This window comes from Sebastes fasciatus, chromosome 13 (assembly GCF_043250625.1).
Source record: "Sebastes fasciatus isolate fSebFas1 chromosome 13, fSebFas1.pri, whole genome shotgun sequence".
In the NCBI taxonomy this organism is placed as follows: Eukaryota; Metazoa; Chordata; class Actinopteri; order Perciformes; family Sebastidae; genus Sebastes; species Sebastes fasciatus.
Window position 1 is genome coordinate 33,240,841 of NC_133807.1, and position 18,760 is coordinate 33,259,600.

General features: G+C 37.3%; 1 protein-coding gene and 1 gene segment (V, D, J or C); one reads left to right on the plus strand and one right to left on the minus strand.

Moving 5' to 3' along the window:
* Positions 1-18,760, plus strand: part of cabp5b (calcium binding protein 5b) — a 58,974-nt gene that overhangs the window by 36,991 nt on the left and 3,223 nt on the right. For both annotated transcript variants that reach the window (XR_012596827.1, XM_074657022.1), the window contains exons 2-4: positions 15,718-15,969; positions 17,777-17,807; positions 17,930-18,073. Coding sequence is in view for 1 of the 2 variants with exons in the window: in XM_074657022.1 (XP_074513123.1) it covers positions 15,919-15,969; positions 17,777-17,807; positions 17,930-18,073 (226 nt within the window). In the remaining variant the exon portion in view is untranslated. The remainder of the gene's footprint in view (positions 1-15,717; positions 15,970-17,776; positions 17,808-17,929; positions 18,074-18,760) is intronic.
* Positions 9,572-10,101, minus strand: LOC141781568 (immunoglobulin heavy variable 4-30-2-like). The segment is given in 2 exon segments: positions 9,572-9,930; positions 10,032-10,101. Coding segments are annotated over 2 exon segments (408 nt in total).

Here is an 18,760-nt window from a genome sequence, read left to right on the forward strand (position 1 = left end):
AAAAGAAGTAAAGACTTCAATCTCAGGTTAGACAATTAGAAAAAAACAAAAAACATGTATCTACACAAATGCTGTTTATTGTTCAGCTGCTGTGTTTAATGCAGCTCTGTTATGGAATAAGCAAGAATATGACTATTTAGTGATATGATTTCTACATTCACATCTCTGTTTAGAAATGTGTTTCTAATCAAACATTACTGGTTCTCACAAAGTGTTCAGTGTAACTGTATCCTATCAGTTTCTGGGACTACTTCAAGTGAAGACGTTCATCATGATTGTGGTCAGAATGAGTCCTGTAGGATTTTGTACAGCTGCTCAACCAACTCCAGTCACTGTGGCTCTCGAGCACAATAATAAACAGCAGAGTCTTCAGTCCTCAGACTGTTCATCTGCAGATACAGCTGCTGTCTGTTGTTGTCTCTGGAGACGGTGAACCAGCCCTGAACTGACTGAGAGTAGTAGATGCGATCACTGTCAGATTCGATAGCAGCGATCCACTCCAGTCCTTTTCCAGGAGCCTGTCTGATCCAGTGCATCCAAGAGCTACTAATGTCAACCCCAGAGGCTGTACAGGTTAAAAGCAGCAGTCCTGTCCTATAGTCCATCATGTTAAACTGTGTGTCCACTGTCCTCTGTCCTCCTCTCTGCAGTCAGATAAGTAGAGGTGGAAGACATCTGAGTTTTGCATTGACTCCTCCTCACTAGAAGGAGTGAAGCTGATTTGTCTGGTAACTTTACTTTATTTGTCCCTCAGTTTTGGACCTCAGAGGACAGATTAAACAGTGTCGTCTTTTCAGTCTCTCCTCAAAACTTTATTTTCATCTCCTTACTGACCGTATTTAAAGAATCATCTCACTACGTCTCTTACAACTTTGTTTTTCTTTTTTTTTTTTACTTTATATTATTATTATTATTATTATTAATATTATTATTATTATTATTAGTTATTATTATTATTATTATTATTATTATTATTATTATTATTATTATTATTATTATTATTATTATTCCCTGTAAACAGCAGCAGATGAGAGCTCATGGAGTGATCATATGCTCCAAACAAGTCAACTCTTTTCTGTCTCTCCTTTCTGATGTAAAATCTGTAAACTAGTCAGAACCATAAAAGTCCGACTGACTGATCATCTCAGGTGTGATTGATGTCATTTAGGTTAAAGGTTAGAAGTCCATCAGAGTCCTGGTGTCTTTGAGGAAAACATTATTTATAGGTTTCTTTGAGATAATAAACTTTTAAAAACGTATCTAGTTTAGGGTGGACTGAAGTTACCGGTTAACTTTCTAAATATATAAATGCTCCTTTTTATCGCTGTGAAATGTTTTAATTTCAGAATTTGGGGGATTTTATGTATTTTTCATGAAAACAAAAATATTGGTGTTAAATCTGTAAATCACATGGAAGCTTTCTGTTTAAAATGTTAACAAGACGTATGTTTTTTTAATGATCTTGATGCATGTACTTATTAAGACATGTGGACCCAGTTTCACCACACTAATACAGAGAATTTAATCAACAGTATTACAAAATAAAGTGATGCTGAGATAACAGAGTGTTCCCAGTGGTGGTGGTAAATAGAGGAAGTAGTTTTTGTATGACTCTCCTATTATCGTCTCTCACTGTGTGTCTCTGGCACAGTAATACACTGCTGAGTCTTCAGGCTGCATGTTCTGTCCGTTTAGAGTCACTGTGTTGCTGGAAGAGTCTAAACTGATACTGAACTTGTTCTTCAGTGAATCTTTGTAGTATGTGGTTGAACCAACTCCGCTTCCGATCCACTCCAGTCCTTTCCCTGCAGGCTGTCTGATCCAAGCTGTCCAGTAGCTGCTAACAGAATAAGAGACCTGACAGGTGATGGTCAGACGTTGACCTGGCTGCACAGTCACAGAGGCTGGCTGAGTCAACGTTTCACCCTTCACACCTGTGGAGGAGAACATGTTGAACAGTGAATCAGTGTAATAACGGTGAACAGTCAGTGTGCTGTGATCATACTGTCAGTGACTCTGCTTCAGTGAGACTCACAGGATCCAGCAGCCAGCAGCAGCAGCAGCAGCAGAGCTACAGACATCATGGTTGGTGTTGAAGTGATGGGAGCTTCTCTTCTTCTGCTGCAGCTGACAGCATGATATCAAGTCTTTATAGCAGACTGTGAGGAAGTTCACTTTGCATAGAGAACGACACCGACCGGCTATAAAAGAAGGGTGGACTGTCCTGGCACAAGCAGTCAAACATTTGGAATTATTTATTTTGACACATATGAAAGAAGATGTATTTATTTATTTATTTTTTGTATATTATTTTTTATTGACAATTTTTGATGACAACATATAAACGAAATAGAATCAAAACCCATAACCCGACCTAAAAATCCACACACCTGCAGACATTTACACCTGAGGAGGAGTGGTACAAATAATATGATATCATAATATATAAAAGAGAATATTATCTAAACCGTGTGTCAAGGACAACAATAGTGGATGTGTAGTGTTTACCATGCTGGATTTAACATGTGAGGGTGCAGGTCGTATCCATGACGACCCTCCTACGTTTTATGATTTCTGAGGTTTGTTTTGGTTAAACGGATACGGAACGGATATGACGTCAAGTTACTCAGACTACCACAATAAAAGAGGTAACTTCCTTCTACCTCCACATAGACTCAAATGATCAACTGACTAAAGTTTATACAAATGAACCAATAACTCAGCTTTTAAATTTTATTTCTTAAATGTATTGTATTATGTGTTTACTATGTATATAATTTCAAACAATTATCAGATTCATGATTCACTTCACTCTCCACATCTGTTAGACAGTTTAAACACAACAATAATTATTTAATGACTATATTATTACACGTTCTTAAATATGAAAAAACTTTTTAAATAAAGTATTAACCTCCATACGTGATATAGGTAGGAGTCAAATAAATTCACTTTGTAAAAAATAAAGTTAAATGCTGTTATCAGTTATGTGAAGTTTTCAGGAATTTGTATAAAGCTAGGACAAAGATTAATTTATTATTTAAAAATATATATAAAGTAAACTGTATCATGTAAAACATCATTTAAATAATAAATATATAAAATATACAATAAATACTTCATGCTCTTCCTCAACCAGACCAGTCAGAATGAGTCCTGTAGGATTTTGTACAGCTGTTCAACCAACTCCAGTCACTGTGGGTCTCGAGCACAATAATACACAGCAGAGTCTTCAGTCCTCAGACTGTTCATCTGCAGATACAGCTGCTGTCTGTTGTTGTCTCTGGAGACGGTGAACCGGCCCTGAACTGACTGAGAGTAATATTGGGTGGTGCCAGTATCAGCATAACCTATCCACTCCAGTCCTTTTCCAGGAGCCTGTCTGACCCAGTGCATATTGTAGCTGCTGAATGTGAATCCAGAGGCTGTACAGGTCAGTCTGTGGGATTCTCCAGGTCTTTTAGTCACTGGTTCAGATTCTGTCAGAGTCTGACCATCAACACCTGTCAAGATGGCAAAGAAAAGTATCATGCAACAAGTTAACAACTAAAAAGAAAACATCAACTAAAAGTTCAGTGTAAATGTTGACCTGTCCAGCAGCAGATGGTTAAAAGCAGCAGTCCTGTCCTATAGTCCATCATGTTAAACTGTGTGTCCACTGTCCTCTGTCCTCCTCTCTGCAGTCAGATAAGTAGAGGGGGAAGACATCTGAGTTTTGCATTGACTCCTCCTCTCAGGGAGGATACGACTAGATCAGGCTTGATAAGGCTGTGAATGAGTCCTGTGATTGACTGGTGACCTGTCTATATACCTCACCTCTCGTCCTCTGTCACCTGGGATTGAATAAGCTCGTAGCTAATGGATGGACGGATGTTTGGAATGTGAAAGTTAATTTTACATTCATCTGTCCTCTGTGTTTAAGGCTTATCTGACATGTTTCAGCTGAATTAGTCTAAAGTGCTTTATATTAAGATCCCATATTTCCTTCAGAGAAGTAGAAATCATGCTTGAGGTCTCCTCACTCCCTGTCAGTTCATCAACATCTTGAATCCTCTCTCAACATCACCTGTACTGCCCTCTCCTGGCTTCATTCATATCTCACAGACAGACACCAGTTCATCAGCATTAACTGCATCTTTACCACGGCTACTCAAGGCGTCCCTCAGGGCTTTGTGCTTGGTCCTCTCCTGTTCATCTTCTACACGCTCCCCCTCTGTAATATCATCCGTCATCATGACCCCCACTTCAACTTCTACGCTGATGATGTCCACCTCTACATAGACACTAAATCCATCATCATGACCCACTTCAACTTCTACGCTGATGATGTCCATCTCGACATATACACTAAATCCATCATCATGACCCCCACTTCAACTTCTATGCTGATGATGTCCACCTCTACATATACACTAAATCCATCATCTCAACCCCCACTTCAACTTCTACGCTGATGATGTCCACCTCTACATATACACTAAATCCATCATCATGACCCCCACTTCAACTTCTACGCTGATGATGTCCACCTCTACATATATACACTAAATCCATCATCACGGTGATCCTCTCCACCCTGAGAATTGATCAAAATGATCAATAATCCGGGCGCCTGGGTTAGCTCAGTTGGTAGAGCGGGCATCCATGTATTAAGGCTTGGTCCTGACCGCGGTGGCCCGGGTTCGAATCCGGCCTGTGGCCCTTTCCGCATCCACTCTCTCTCTCCCCCCTTTCAAGACTCTATCCACTGTCCTGTCATAAAAATGGAAAAATGCCCCCAAAAAAAAATAACTTTAAAAAAAAAAAAAAGATCAATAATCCATCCAAAATACCACATTAAGACACCAAGACCTTGAGGAACACCATAGAAAAAGCCATGTTGTAATTTGGGATCAAAACCTTTTGACATTTGGAGATTTCTGCAAGAATTTCATTTTTTCGGCGATTGGATGGCGAGAATGTTTGTTGTGTAAACTGCTCAGAAACCCCCTTATTGTCAATCTTGCTAGAAACGCCATCCATCCTCTGAATGCTCTAGGTCTCTAGTTTGTGGCTGTAGAGTTTCATGAGGCTGTGATTACCCTAGAGGTCACCACAGGTCATTTTATACAGTGAAGTCTAGTTTAAAAAATAAATGGTCTCACCACAATGAAATGTCTCCTATGGGGACTAGCATCATCACACATGAATACAGTTGGGCTCATTGGATACACAAGAGTCTCAGCTTTACAGTGATACCCAATTTATGTAATTAAAGACTGTTTAGGGACCCCAGTATGCAGAAACATTCAAACAAACTTTTTTAGAATCGGCAAAAAACTGCATGTGATTATCATAAAGTGGGCATGTCTGTACTTTAGAGCGTTATTTATTTCCTTCCCGACATGGTAGTACGACATGGTTGGTAACAATGGATTCAGGTTTCCTAGTTTCATATGATATCTGTGTCTTCATTCTAACCCTAAAACTGAACCTACTAGAGCCTCTGAAAGACAGTAAAGTCAGTTGGGATCGCGGGCGGTCTCAGGGGGGTTTTAGGTCTGTTTCTGTCTTCAGTGTGACAGTGAGCTGGTGTTGAAATCATTAGTGGTCTGAGGGCTCCTCCTCTGGTGGCTTCATGTTACAAGTGTTCAGGCACTGAGGGGTTTTTGTTCAGGTCTACTGATGGTTTGTGTTGTTGTGGCTCTCTGGCACAGTAATACACAGCAGAGTCTTCAGGCTGCACGTTCTGTCCGTTTAGAGTCACTGTCTTGCTGGAAGAGTCTAAACTGATACTGAACTTGTTCTTCAGTGAATCTTTGTAGTATGCGGTGTATCCAGTAGCTTCGCTTCCGATCCACTCCAGTCCTTTCCCTGCAGGCTGTCTGATCCAAGCTGTGTAGTAGCTGCCAAGAGAATAAGAGACCTGACAGGTGATGGTCAGACGTTGACCTGGCTGCACAGTCACAGAGGCTGGCTGAGTCAACGTTTCACCCTTCACACCTGTTAAAAAAACAAGAACAGGTTTTATCACAAAAATATCAAGTAGTACTGTAAAAGAAGAAGTGTTGACAGATCCAGAGAGACTCACATCCAGCTGCCAACAGCAGCAGCAGAGCTCCAGAGAACATGGTTGATGTTGAAGCTGACGTGCTGTGAACTCCTCTGACAGCCTGATGTGATGTTTTATAGCTGAAGCTCACTGAGTTTGCATATATAGAATCAAACATATATGAAGCATCAATGTTGGTCTAACTGGAGCCAATAGAAGAGTCTGTTCACTGTTTTTATATCTGCAGAGTGAAAACATGCCTGGAAATCACCTCTGCTTCACATCTCATATTTTAATGTCATTACACGCTCACAAACATTTAGAAAAAGTCTCATTTACAGAAATAAAACTACTGTTAACTTTGTTTTATTGTCAACTTTTAATACGTGAATGTATTATATTTACATTTATTAACTCCTAACTGCATTTATTCACACATTTTGAGTGATATATAATACATTTTACTGCACAATGCATACTTTTACTTTAAGTACATTTTACTGCACAATGCATACTTTTACTTGAAGTACATTTTACTGCACAATGCATACTATTACTTTAAGTACATTTTACTGCACAATGCATACTTTTACTTGAAGTACGTTTTACTGCACAATGCATACTATTACTTTAAGTACGTTTTACTGCACAATGCATACTTTTACTTTAAGCACTTGAAGTACATTTTACTGCACAATGCATACTTTTACTTTAAGTACGTTTTACTGCACAATGCATACTTTTACTTTAAGCACTTGAAGTACATTTTACTGCACAATGCATACTTTTACTTTAAGTACATTTTACTGCACAATGCATACTTTTACTTGAAGTACATTTTACTGCACAATGCATACTTTTACTTTAAGCACTTGAAGTACATTTTACTGCACAATGCATACTTTTACTTTAAGCACTTTAAGTACATTTTACTGTACAATGCATACTTTTACTTTAGGTACATTTTACTGCACAATGCATACTTTTACTTTAAATACTTTAAGTACATTTTACTGCACAATGCATACTTTTACTTTAAGCAGTTTAAGTATATTTTACTGCACAATGCATACTTTTACTTTAAATACTTCAAATATACTTAACTGCACAATACATACTTTTACTTTAAATACTTCAAATATACTTAACTGCACAATGCATACTTTTACTTTAAGTACATTTTACTGCACAATGCATGCTTTTACTTTAAGTACGTTTTACTGCACAATGCATACTTTTACTTTAAGTACATTTTACTGCTCAATACATACTTTTAATTTAAACACTTGAAGTACATTTTACTGCACAATGCATACTATTACTTTAAGTACATTTTACTGCACAATACATACTTTTACTTTAAGCACTTTAAGTACATTTTACTGCACAATGCATACTTTTACTTTAAGCACTTCAAATATACTTAACTGCACAATGCATACTTTTACTTTAAGTACATTTTACTGCACAATGCATACTTTTACTTTAAGTACATTTTACTGCACAAGGCATACTTTTACTTTAAGTACATTTTTCTGCACAATGCATACTTTTATGTTAAGTACATTTTACTGCACTATGCATACTTTTACTTGAAGTACATTTTACTGCACAATGCATACTTTTACTTTAAGTACATTTTACTGTACAATGCATACTTTTACTTTAAGTACGTTTTACTGCACAATGCATATTTTTGCTTGAAGTACATTTTACTGCACAATGCATACTTTTACTTTAAGTAAGTTTTACTGCACAATGCATTCTTTTACTTTAAGTACATTTCACTGCACAATGCATACTTTTACTTTAAGCACTTTAAGTACATTTTACTGCACAATGCATACTTTTACTTTAAGCATTTGAAGTACATTTTACTGCACAATGCATACTTTTACTTTCAGCACTTTAAGTACATTTCACTGTACAATGCATTCTTTTACTTTAAGTACATTTTACTGCACAATGCATACTTTTACTTTAAATACTTTAAAGACATTTTACTGCACAATGCATACTTTTACTTTAAATACTTCAAATATACTTAACTGCACAATGCATACTTTTACTTTAAATACTTCAAATATACTTAACTGCACAATGCATACTTTTACATTAAATACATTTTACTGCACAATGCATACTTTTACTTTAAGTACATTTTACTGCACAATACATACTTTTACTTTAAGCACTTTAAGTACATTTTACTGCACAATGCATACTTTTACTTTAAGCACATTTTACTGCACAATGCATACTTTTACTTTAAGTACTTAAAATATACTTAACTGTATTATGCATACTTTTACTTTAAATATTTTAAGTATATTTTACTGCACAGTGCATACTTTTACTTTAAGCACTTTAAGTACATTATACTGCACAGTGTATACTTTTACTTTAAATATTTTAAGTTCGATCCTCTCCTGTTCATCCTCTACACTCTCCCACTCTGCAATATCATCCGTCATCATGACCCCCACTTCAACTTCTACGCTGAATGATGTCCACCTCTACATATGCACTAAATCCGTCATCACAGCGACTCTCTCCACCCTGAGAATTGATAAAAATGATCAATAATCCCTCCAAAATACCACATTAAGACACCAAGACCTTGAGGAACACCATAGAAAAAGCCATGCTGTGATTTGGGATCAAAAACTTTTGACATTTGGAGATTTCTGCAAGAATTGCATTTTTTGTGGCGATTGGCTGGTGAGCACTTGTGTTGTGTAAACTGCTCAGAAACCCCCTTATTGTCAATCTAGCTGGGAAAGCCATCCATCTTCTGAATGTTCTAGGTCTCTAGTTTGATCCATCCATCCTCTGAATGCTCTAGGTCTCTAGTCTGATCCATCCATCCTCTGAATGCTCTAGGTCTCTAGTCTGATCCATCCATCCTCTGAATGTTCTAGGTCTCTAGTCTGATCCATCCATCCTCTGAATGCTCTATGTCTCTAGTTTGTGGCTGTAAAGTTTCATGAGGCTGTGATTATCATAGAGGTCACCAAAGGTCATTTTATACAGTGAGGTCAATGAAATGGCTCCTATGGGGACTAGCATCATCACACATGAATACAGTTGGGCTCATTGGATCCACAACAGTCTCAGCTTTACAGTGATACCCAATTTATGTAATTCAAGACTGTTTAGGGACCCCAGTATGCAGAAATATTCAAACACACCATTTTCAAATAGGAGACAATAACACATTTATACTACATGTGATTATCATAAAGTGGGCATGTCTGTATTTAGCCCAACTTTGGAACGTTATTTATTTCCTTCCTGACATGGTAGCATGACATTGGTTGGTACTAATGGATTCTTTAGGTTTTTCTAGTTTCATCTGATATCTGTGTCTTCACTCTAACCCTAAAACTGAACCTACTAGAGCCTCTGAAAGACAGTAAAGTCAGTTGGGATCTCTGGCGGTCTCAGGGGGGTTTTAGGTCTGTTTCTGTCTTCAGTGTGACAGTGAGCTGGTGTTGAAATCATTAGTGGTCTGAGGGCTCCTCCTCTGGTGGCTTCATGTTACAAGTGTTCAGGCACTGAGGGGTTTTTGTTCAGGTCTACTGATGGTTTGTGTTGTTGTGGCTCTCTGGCACAGTAATACACAGCAGAGTCTTCAGGCTGCACGTTCTGTCCGTTTAGAGTCACGGTGTTGCTGGAAGAGTCTAAGTCGATACTGAACTTGTTCTTCAGTGAATCTTTATAGAATGAATCTCCAGTATATTTCATTCCGATCCACTCCAGTCCTTTCCCTGCAGGCTGTCTGATCCAAGCTGTGCGGTAGCTGCCAAGAGAATAAGAGACCTGGCAGGTGATGGTCAGACGTTGACCTGGCTGCACAGTCACAGAGGCTGGCTGAGTCAACGTTTCACCCTTCACACCTGTGGAGGAGAACATGTTGAACAGTGAATCAGTGTAATAACGGTGAACAGTCGGTGTGCTGTGATCATACTGTCAGTGACTCTGCTTCAGTGAGACTCACAGGATCCAGCAGCCAGCAGCAGCAGCAGCAGCAGAGCTACAGACAACATGGTTGGTGTTGAAGTGATGGGAGCTTCTCTTCTTCTGCTGCAGCTGACAGCATGATATCAAGTCTTTATAGCAGACTGTGAGGAAGTTCACTTTGCATAGAGAACGACACCGACAGGCTATAAAAGAAGGGTGGACTGTCCTTGCACAAGTAGTCAAAGAAGATCTATTTATTATTTAAAACATGAATTTAAATTTCCAGTTTTTTTGAGACAAACATGTTCACATTCAGACGGCCATGACACCAGTACGAGACTGTATCACCGGACTACTCTATAACTATAGCCACAAACGTGGGGTTACCGTCTGCAATCGGTGTAATCTATAACTCCATCTGGTTTGTCTCAGGCCTCTCTAGTCTTGACGCTAGGTTGCTCTGTAGATTTTTTAAAGCCTCTAACAACCTGGTGATGTGATTGTTTGAGTCTGACATTGATAGACTGTCAGAGATGCTTGTTCACTCTGCTTTTTCCGTCGCTGTTATGTGAGTTAAGTTTTACTTTCACTTTACAATCAGCTGTTCATTCGTGTCCCATGTTCACAACGTCGAGTCACATTCTCACTGTAAAAACGTAGTCATTTTAAGCCCAATCATGTTGTTATTCCCTAAACATATCAAGTGAATTCACAACATTAAGAATGTGTTTACTGCGACCGAAAAGTGATGCCGAGGGGTCTGACAAAGCATCAGCATGTGTGAGAACGTGTTTTTATTTGATTACTGTTTTTATGAATCTCTATGTTGTTGTTTTTAAGGAAATTCCTGCATTTTGTGTTTAATTTGTGTCCTTTCAATTATTATTTGGCTGTTTCTTCTTTTGAAATATAACAGGAAATGTTTCCCACCTGCCTCTCAAAATAACAGATGGGAATATTATTAACAGTATATTGTTGGTAGAAACCACAAAAAAAAGAGGAAGTCACAAACCAACAACCTCTGCTGGTGCTTTCACTTTGTGTGTTGTCTCTCTGTATGTGCAGGTATGATGCTATGAAAATATTTTAGATTTAACATCTTTTGCTGCCCCCTGTTGGTGATTGTAAAAATAAGTTGGTGAGGTTTTTGTAAAGCCTCTCTGCTTACAATCAACAGTGTGTGTGTCTGGCACAGTAATACACCGCCGTGTCCTCTGGCTTTAGGTTGGACAGTCTCAGATACGTCATGCTGTTGCTATTATCTCTGGTGATTTCTGTACGTCCTTGCACATTGCTTGCATAAACTGTTTTACTTGCATCATAGTAAATAAGCCCCATCCATTCCAGAGCTTTCCCTTCAGGCTGCCTGATCCAGTGCATCCCATATTGACTGAAATCAAATCCGGTTCCCCTGCAGGAGAGACTGAGGGCCTCCTCAGGCGTTTTCACCACTGAAGTGGAGGGAATGGACTCCAGAGCCTGGCCATTCAAACCTGCCAAATAATCAGAAGTGAAAAAGAGACATGTGAGAAGGAGAGAGAGAGTAGTAAATGCTAGAGCATTAAATATATGCATATTTTTTTTGATTGGTATTTTAGCATGAAGCAACTTACAGGGCAGACAGAGCGCTGCCAGCAGAACAGACAGTTTGTCCATCATCTTGAGGCTGAAGAAGTGAACTAACACTAACCAAGAAGTCAGTGGGAGGACAGAGGTATACCCGCAGAAAACTCTGGATTTGCATTGGGATTTTACAAGGGAGGGGTCGTTTGGCTCTGATATTGTTCAAATACAAGATGTCAGAAATGATCCAGATGTTTGCAACAGGTGTGGTATGTCACGTGTACGTGCTTGCCGCGTGAGCAGCGCTGCCTCGCTGAACTGCTTCGTGTTTCACGCGTGAGGCGTCCACACCGGCAGCGTTTCTGCTGCTGTCAGCCCTTTCTTTCTACATTGAGTCTGCCTTTCATAATGTTCATTTCATTATAAATGTAATTTATATTTATTTTAGACAGAAAAAGGTTAAGAAGCGTACATGTGTTCATTTGTAAATAATAGTAATAATCCACAATTAAAAACCCCGTACTTTATTCATTCATGGAGCCGTGCAAGTCACTGCATGTTCTACAACACTGTCCTGCAAATATTTCAGAATAAAAGCGTTGTGTTAACAAATGAAGGAATTTTGTCCACAGAAAAAAACCTGCTTGAGGGCTTTTATTTTGATACGAAAGCAGGAAGTGTTGATTTAACACAGCTGAAGCTGCCAAACACAGGATGGACAGCTGGCAAAAGAAGAATTTGCCGATGTGTGAATGCGTAAATTAACAGATTTATTAATTTAACGGAACACTCAAAAGTCAGATATAGTCATCTAGATGGAGCAGTGTTATATAACTAGCTTTAAAAATAGTATGAATGAATAGATTACAGTAGTTTACATTATGATATTGATTATGTTGTGGCGTGTGTGACTATTTCAGCCTTCTTTCAGCTGCGTCCCCATCTCCGGTGGTGTGAAACAGACTTGAGAGCAAGTAAAAAAATAAATATAAAACCATAATTCAAAGCGGTAAACACCCGCAGCATCCAGCCAGCTGTCCTTCCTGCATCTGTCAGTTTACACTGTGTTATTTTCAGTCTGGATTATGACTGTAACATCTTCATATTTGTGTAATATTATCATACGATCTGCTCAGCGAGCTCTGATTGGTCAGGAGCGGGGCTTTTATACGAGTTGATCTCTTATCTGGAACATAACGGAGCTCCGGAGCAGGTGTTGAATCTGGAAATCTCAGGCCTTGGGCCTAGACGGCTGAGATCACAGCTCAATGTTATTCAATGTTCAATCCTAATAGTGTCAGAAAGTCAACACAGGTTACTCAAATGAATCACTTGATGCTGTACAAGTATGTTGCAAGAAAAATAGAGTTTTATTGTGTTTTAAAAATCAGAAGACAAAACACAATCAAACCCGAGCCGATCCGGAACACGACTGACCGCTAGCTTAACATCATATGGGTATATACTTGAACCAAAGGATACATCCTTCTTATCTTGTCATCATGAAATTTACGTTCTCCACTTCTACTGGTCGCCGTCAAACTAGCCTACAAATCAGCATAAACTCGTCCTCTTCTGCCATCCATTAAGTTAGAGATGTCCTTTTTTGGGCCTTTTGGGGTGGCATCTTTTTCTACACAGCTATGATGCGACTTGAAGTTCGTTTGCGTTACGTCATTAGAGCTGTGAGTTACAGCGGCCAGTGTGAGTATTACAGCACTGGGGTCTATACAGCTGCACTAGGAATATATGCTGTTTCAATAGTAAAAACAAAGTTATAGGATTAATACTTTTATCGTTGTTTATCACATTTTTATATAGTTAAAAGGGATTACTTCTTCACAGGTTAGCCGTTCAGCATTAGTTACCATGGTGATCTACCCCGGTAAGAAGTGATCCACCGTCGCAGGACTGAAAACCCCTGAAGGGTTAAACCCTGAAGTTACCTCGCTAACCCTAAATCCTGCTTCGTAGTACAGACATCTGGTTAGGTTTAGGAAAGAACAACATGGTTGGGCTCAAGATTACTACGTTTATACAGTGAAAAAGTTTAACGTAACGCAGGACACGAACAACGATCTCCTGGATGACAGCCCTGTGTTATTGGACCCATTTACTACGTCACCACCACAGCACTTTCCCTGAGCGTTTACTGTTGCTGCGGATGGGTTTACATTGTAGTTAATGGAACTCCCGGTGCGTCACATACCGGCGCTGAAGGGCGTCTTGTTTCAAATGCCGACGGCCGTCACAAAGCAGCTATTGGGAATGAGAAACGTGCCGGTATAACCAACACCTCTCAATAGAAATTAAACTAAAATGTCATCATGCCACTGCGTCATATGTGACAGAGTTTCTTTAAAAGAACAAAGCCAATCCAGCATTTCACTCTTTGAATATATTCCACACATATAATATATAATCCTTCCATAAGGATGATGTAACTATGAGTGAAATGCTACTTTCATTAACCATTCTTTTACAAAAGAGCTCTGTATTTTGTATCTTTGTGTGTATATGAACAGGATCAATGCAGTTATGTAAAACGATATAAATATGATGATGATTTCATGGCATTATTTGGCAACCTGCTCCTGATGTCAGATAATACTGATCCTGCTGGTACATACAGAAAAATATGTTGTTGTTGTGTAATCATATTACTCATTTATTTCATTCGTGTGTTTCTCACGCAGCGCAACAAAACAATCCAGCTTCAGATGTTATCGCTGCGTGTAGACTGAGAATATCTTCTGAAGCCTCTAATTTTACCAGTGCTGCATATATGGTTATGTAATAGGCTGATGATGTCTATTCTCATATGAAGATACAGTCAACAAGCTTGTGCAAGTGATGCAAGTAATTTATTAAAAATCAAATAATTTGCATGCAGAGATAAATAATCCTTTTAATACTATATTTTCTTTTCTTTCATTTAGTGATGGAAAGCTCATTTACTCAACTAGCTCCACATGGAAGAATCATCCAAAGATGAAGTGAAAGAGCTGTTACAAAAGTTCTTGTTTATGACATTTCAATGCATTTATTCTTTATGAAAGAAGCTTAAAAACAAAACAGCAGTAATCAGGGTCTAAAATTAAGTTTTTGTCCTCATGTGTCACTGAACATTTCTACTAACCACACTATTATTTTGTCTGTAGAACATTTTAGAGTTGTAAACACTAAGATTGTGTATTGGCAAGAATCTGGCGATACGATACGTATCATGATACAGGGGTTATGATTCAATATATTGGTATTTACTGCGGTACTATAAGCAACGGATAGATAGATAGATAGATAGATAGATAGATACTTTATTGATCCCAAATTGAGAAATGATTGTGTAACAGCAGCAGGTTATCCAGGCAATGCACAGTAACAGTACATGTAATGTACATGTCAACACTGGAGGACTATACATTGAATGCAAAATATAAAGAATACTGGAATACACTATAATAAACATACCTAACTACTATAACTATCATAAAAATAATCTAAATTATAAACATAGAATAACCCTCTATATACATTAGTAAAGTGTGCAAGATATATATACATTAGTAAAGTGTGCAAGATATACAGTATACCTTAGCAAAGTCATTAAAAGTGTCCGGTTTGCAGCCAAGGCGATATATTTTAGGAAAACTGCCCTTGTATAAAGAACACACCACCTTATGCATAAAATCTGAGTAAAAAAAAGTTACTTTTTTATGCGATCCGAATAGTGGGATCTGCATTTGTCACAGAGGATGTATATCTTTACAAATAAGATAAAGTATTGACGGAGTTTATCTTTGCATACAAACTATTAATTAGAAATCAATACAAGGTTTTTGAGAATCGATTTGCAATACTCAATATTTTCTTCCACCCCTTGTAAACACAGTGGTAACAGATAGCAGAAATATGGATCATGTAACTTTAATCTCTGACTATTTTTAATCAAGGAATTGCTTTTAAAATAATATTTCTTATTATAAGGAAAATCTATCTGCCACGGTGGCAAGTGACTTGAAATGTGTACCTGCCAGAGCCAACATTTACCCTGTTGTATGTGGCAGGTGCTAATTTCATTCCCTGGCAGTAATGTTTGACTTTCTACATGAAACTGTGTATATGCACATCAGCGTTAAGCCTATATCTTTCTTTTCTAGAGCAAAGCTGCAGAGATAATCCATATGAGACCTCATCCCTCCTCTCTGGCATACGCAGATCACTGCTGATCACGGTTTACTCACGGACACATGCTCGCACAGAAGAAACAGAAGCCATATAGCGACATAGCACTTTTTTTTTAAATAAAAAATAAATTTCACAAATACAAGAAGCCGAGGATCTGGTGTCAGGCCGTCATCATGAGTATTAAACAAGCTTGCATCTTTCTCAGGGGAGGAACGAGGAGACAAGTAAGTTAAAATGGTTTTATGATTTTACAGTTTATGATTTAATGGTAGCTGTCTATAAGAGTTTTATAACGCTCAAATATATATTTATATAACATTATCTTTTTCATCGGTTTACCAGGAGCGTAAATTGTATTATCTGTTGATCATTTATTAAACAAATATTGTTTTTTTATTATTCTTATATGGTGTTATGGCAAAAAAAAAGCTTATAGGAAGAGTCCCCTTGTGGAGTAGAGCTGGGAGGGCACCTTAATATTTAATGTAAAAATGAAAACATATTTACAAAAGTTGCATTCTGCACTTCTCACTTACATTTACCAGTAATTGAAATGTATAAACAACCTGTGCTGATGTTATCCCAAAATGAATATATTGTACATACTGTATGATCGCTTATCAATCAGATAAGTTACTGCAAGATTTAAAAGAAAAAAAAGATTTAGACAGGGATTTAACAGATGACTTATTTACAGATGTTAGAAGCAAATGCAGACGCTGATGCAAAAGCAAAAAGCTACTCAGATATTCAGAATATTTTTTTCAATATTGAAACAGAATGATTCCAAATGCATCAGAAATGGAAGTTCAAACCAAACATGTTTCAGAACTGAATTAAAGTGAGTTATTATGTAATAATAAATTCATGTGCACAGCAATATTGCTGGGGCACAAAAATTAAAAGCCGATGCAAAATAATAGCAGGAGTTCCAGTGAATATAATAAGAGAACATACTGTAATGTGGATGGTGCTGGTGCATTGTATCATGTCATTAAGAGCAATTTGGGGAAGAATATGACACAAATGTACAATTAAGTGCAACACAAAAAAAAACTGGCTCTGACATCTGTTACGCAATATTACATGAATGTGTAGCTTAACTATTTGATTTAATAAAACTAAAAGAAATTGTGTAAAAGTCCCAACATATAATCAGTGACAATTATTCCCCCTTTTTATTCTAATTATCTGTCTTAAAAACACTTATATTTTGAATAAATGCAATGGGCAATTCAAATCTATGTACACACATTTACACATGCAAAAATCATCATAGACGTCGGCGCTTTTACAATTTCAACAAGTGTGTTTAGCGTGTTCTCATTCCATAGAGACTTTATTTTGTCATACGCAATACATATCTAATGTATGGAACTAATAGGAGGTCATTGTCAATTCATGTGCACAGCGATATTACAGGGGCACAAAAATTAAAAGCCTATGCAAAATAATAAACATCTTAGCAGGAGTTCCAGTGAAAATAATAAATGTTCACCAGAGAACATACTGTAATGTGGATGTTGCTGTTGCTGCACTTTATGATGTTAATAAGAGCACTTTTGGGAAGAATATGTCACAGCTTTAGAACACAAAAAAACTAGCTCTGACATCTGTTACGCAATATTACATGAATATGTAATTTAAGTCTGTGATTTAATGAAACTGATAAAAAAAAAAAAAAATTGTGTAAAAGTCCCAACATATAATCAGCAACGATTATTCACCCTTTTTATTCTAATTTTCTGTCTTAAAAACACTCATATTTTGAATAAATGAAATTCACATATTTACACATGTAAAAATCATCGTTGACGTTGGCGCTATTACAATTTCAACAAGTGTGTTTAGTATGTTCTTATTCCATAGAGACTATTTTTCAATACTTATCTTATGTATGGAACTAATAGGAGGTCATTGCCTTGTCTTAATGTAGATAATGTGCATATGACAATAGTTGTACATTTTGTGGTAAACCTTGATGTATAAAACATACTAACATCATTTCATTGTTTTTTTATTGTTTTGCAGACCAGAGCTCTTACAAACGATGAGATTGACGGTAACTTGCTGTTTTTTATGTGTTCAGATATACTTGTTAGAGTGCTGCATAATATTGTTCACCTTTTTTTAAATGTAAGTCACACACCATCTCATATTTGTATTTGTCTGTATGCTCTCTAGAGTTACGTGAAGCTTTTGTAGAGTTTGATAAAGACAAGGATGGTTTCATATCCTGTAAGGACTTGGGGAACCTGATGAGGACCATGGGTTACATGCCGACTGAGATGGAGCTCATAGAACTGAGTCAGAACATCAACATGAATTGTGAGTAATGTCAGCCGATTAGACTGTTGTCAGGCTATTAAGTAGGCATTATCTGTCGCTATAAGCCCCATAGATGTGGGTCAGTAGAGGCCTACTACACCCACTAGTAGGTTTTATCATCTATTCACAGTGGTGGTGGTGGAGGTCGTTGACAATGGATGGGACACAAAACACAACTTAACTAAATGTTGTTGTTTTTGCCTAAACCTAAAGAAGTTGTAGTTTTACTGCCTAAACTTTAAGAAGTTGTAGTTTTGTGCCTAAAATTAAAGAAGTTGTAGTTTTGTTGCCTAAATCTAATGAAGTTGTAGTTTTGTAGCCTAAACCTAATGAAGTTGTAGTTTTGTTGCCTAAACTTAAAGACGTTGTAGTTTTGTTGCCTAAAATTAAGAAGTTGTAGTTTTGTTGCCTAAACCTAAAGAAGTTGTAGTTTTGTTGCCATAATTAAAGAAGTTATAGTTTTGTTGCCTAAACCTAATGAAGTTGTAGTTTTTTTGCCTAAACTTAAAGAAGTTGTAGTTTTGTTGCCTAAAATTAAAGAAATGTAGTTTTGTTGCCTAAACCTAAAGAAGTTGTAGTTTTGTAGCCTAAACCTAATGAAGTTGTAGTTTTATTGCCTAAATTTAAGAAGTTGTAGTTTTGTTGCCTAAACTTAAAGAAGTTGTAGTTTTGTTGCCTAAACCTAAA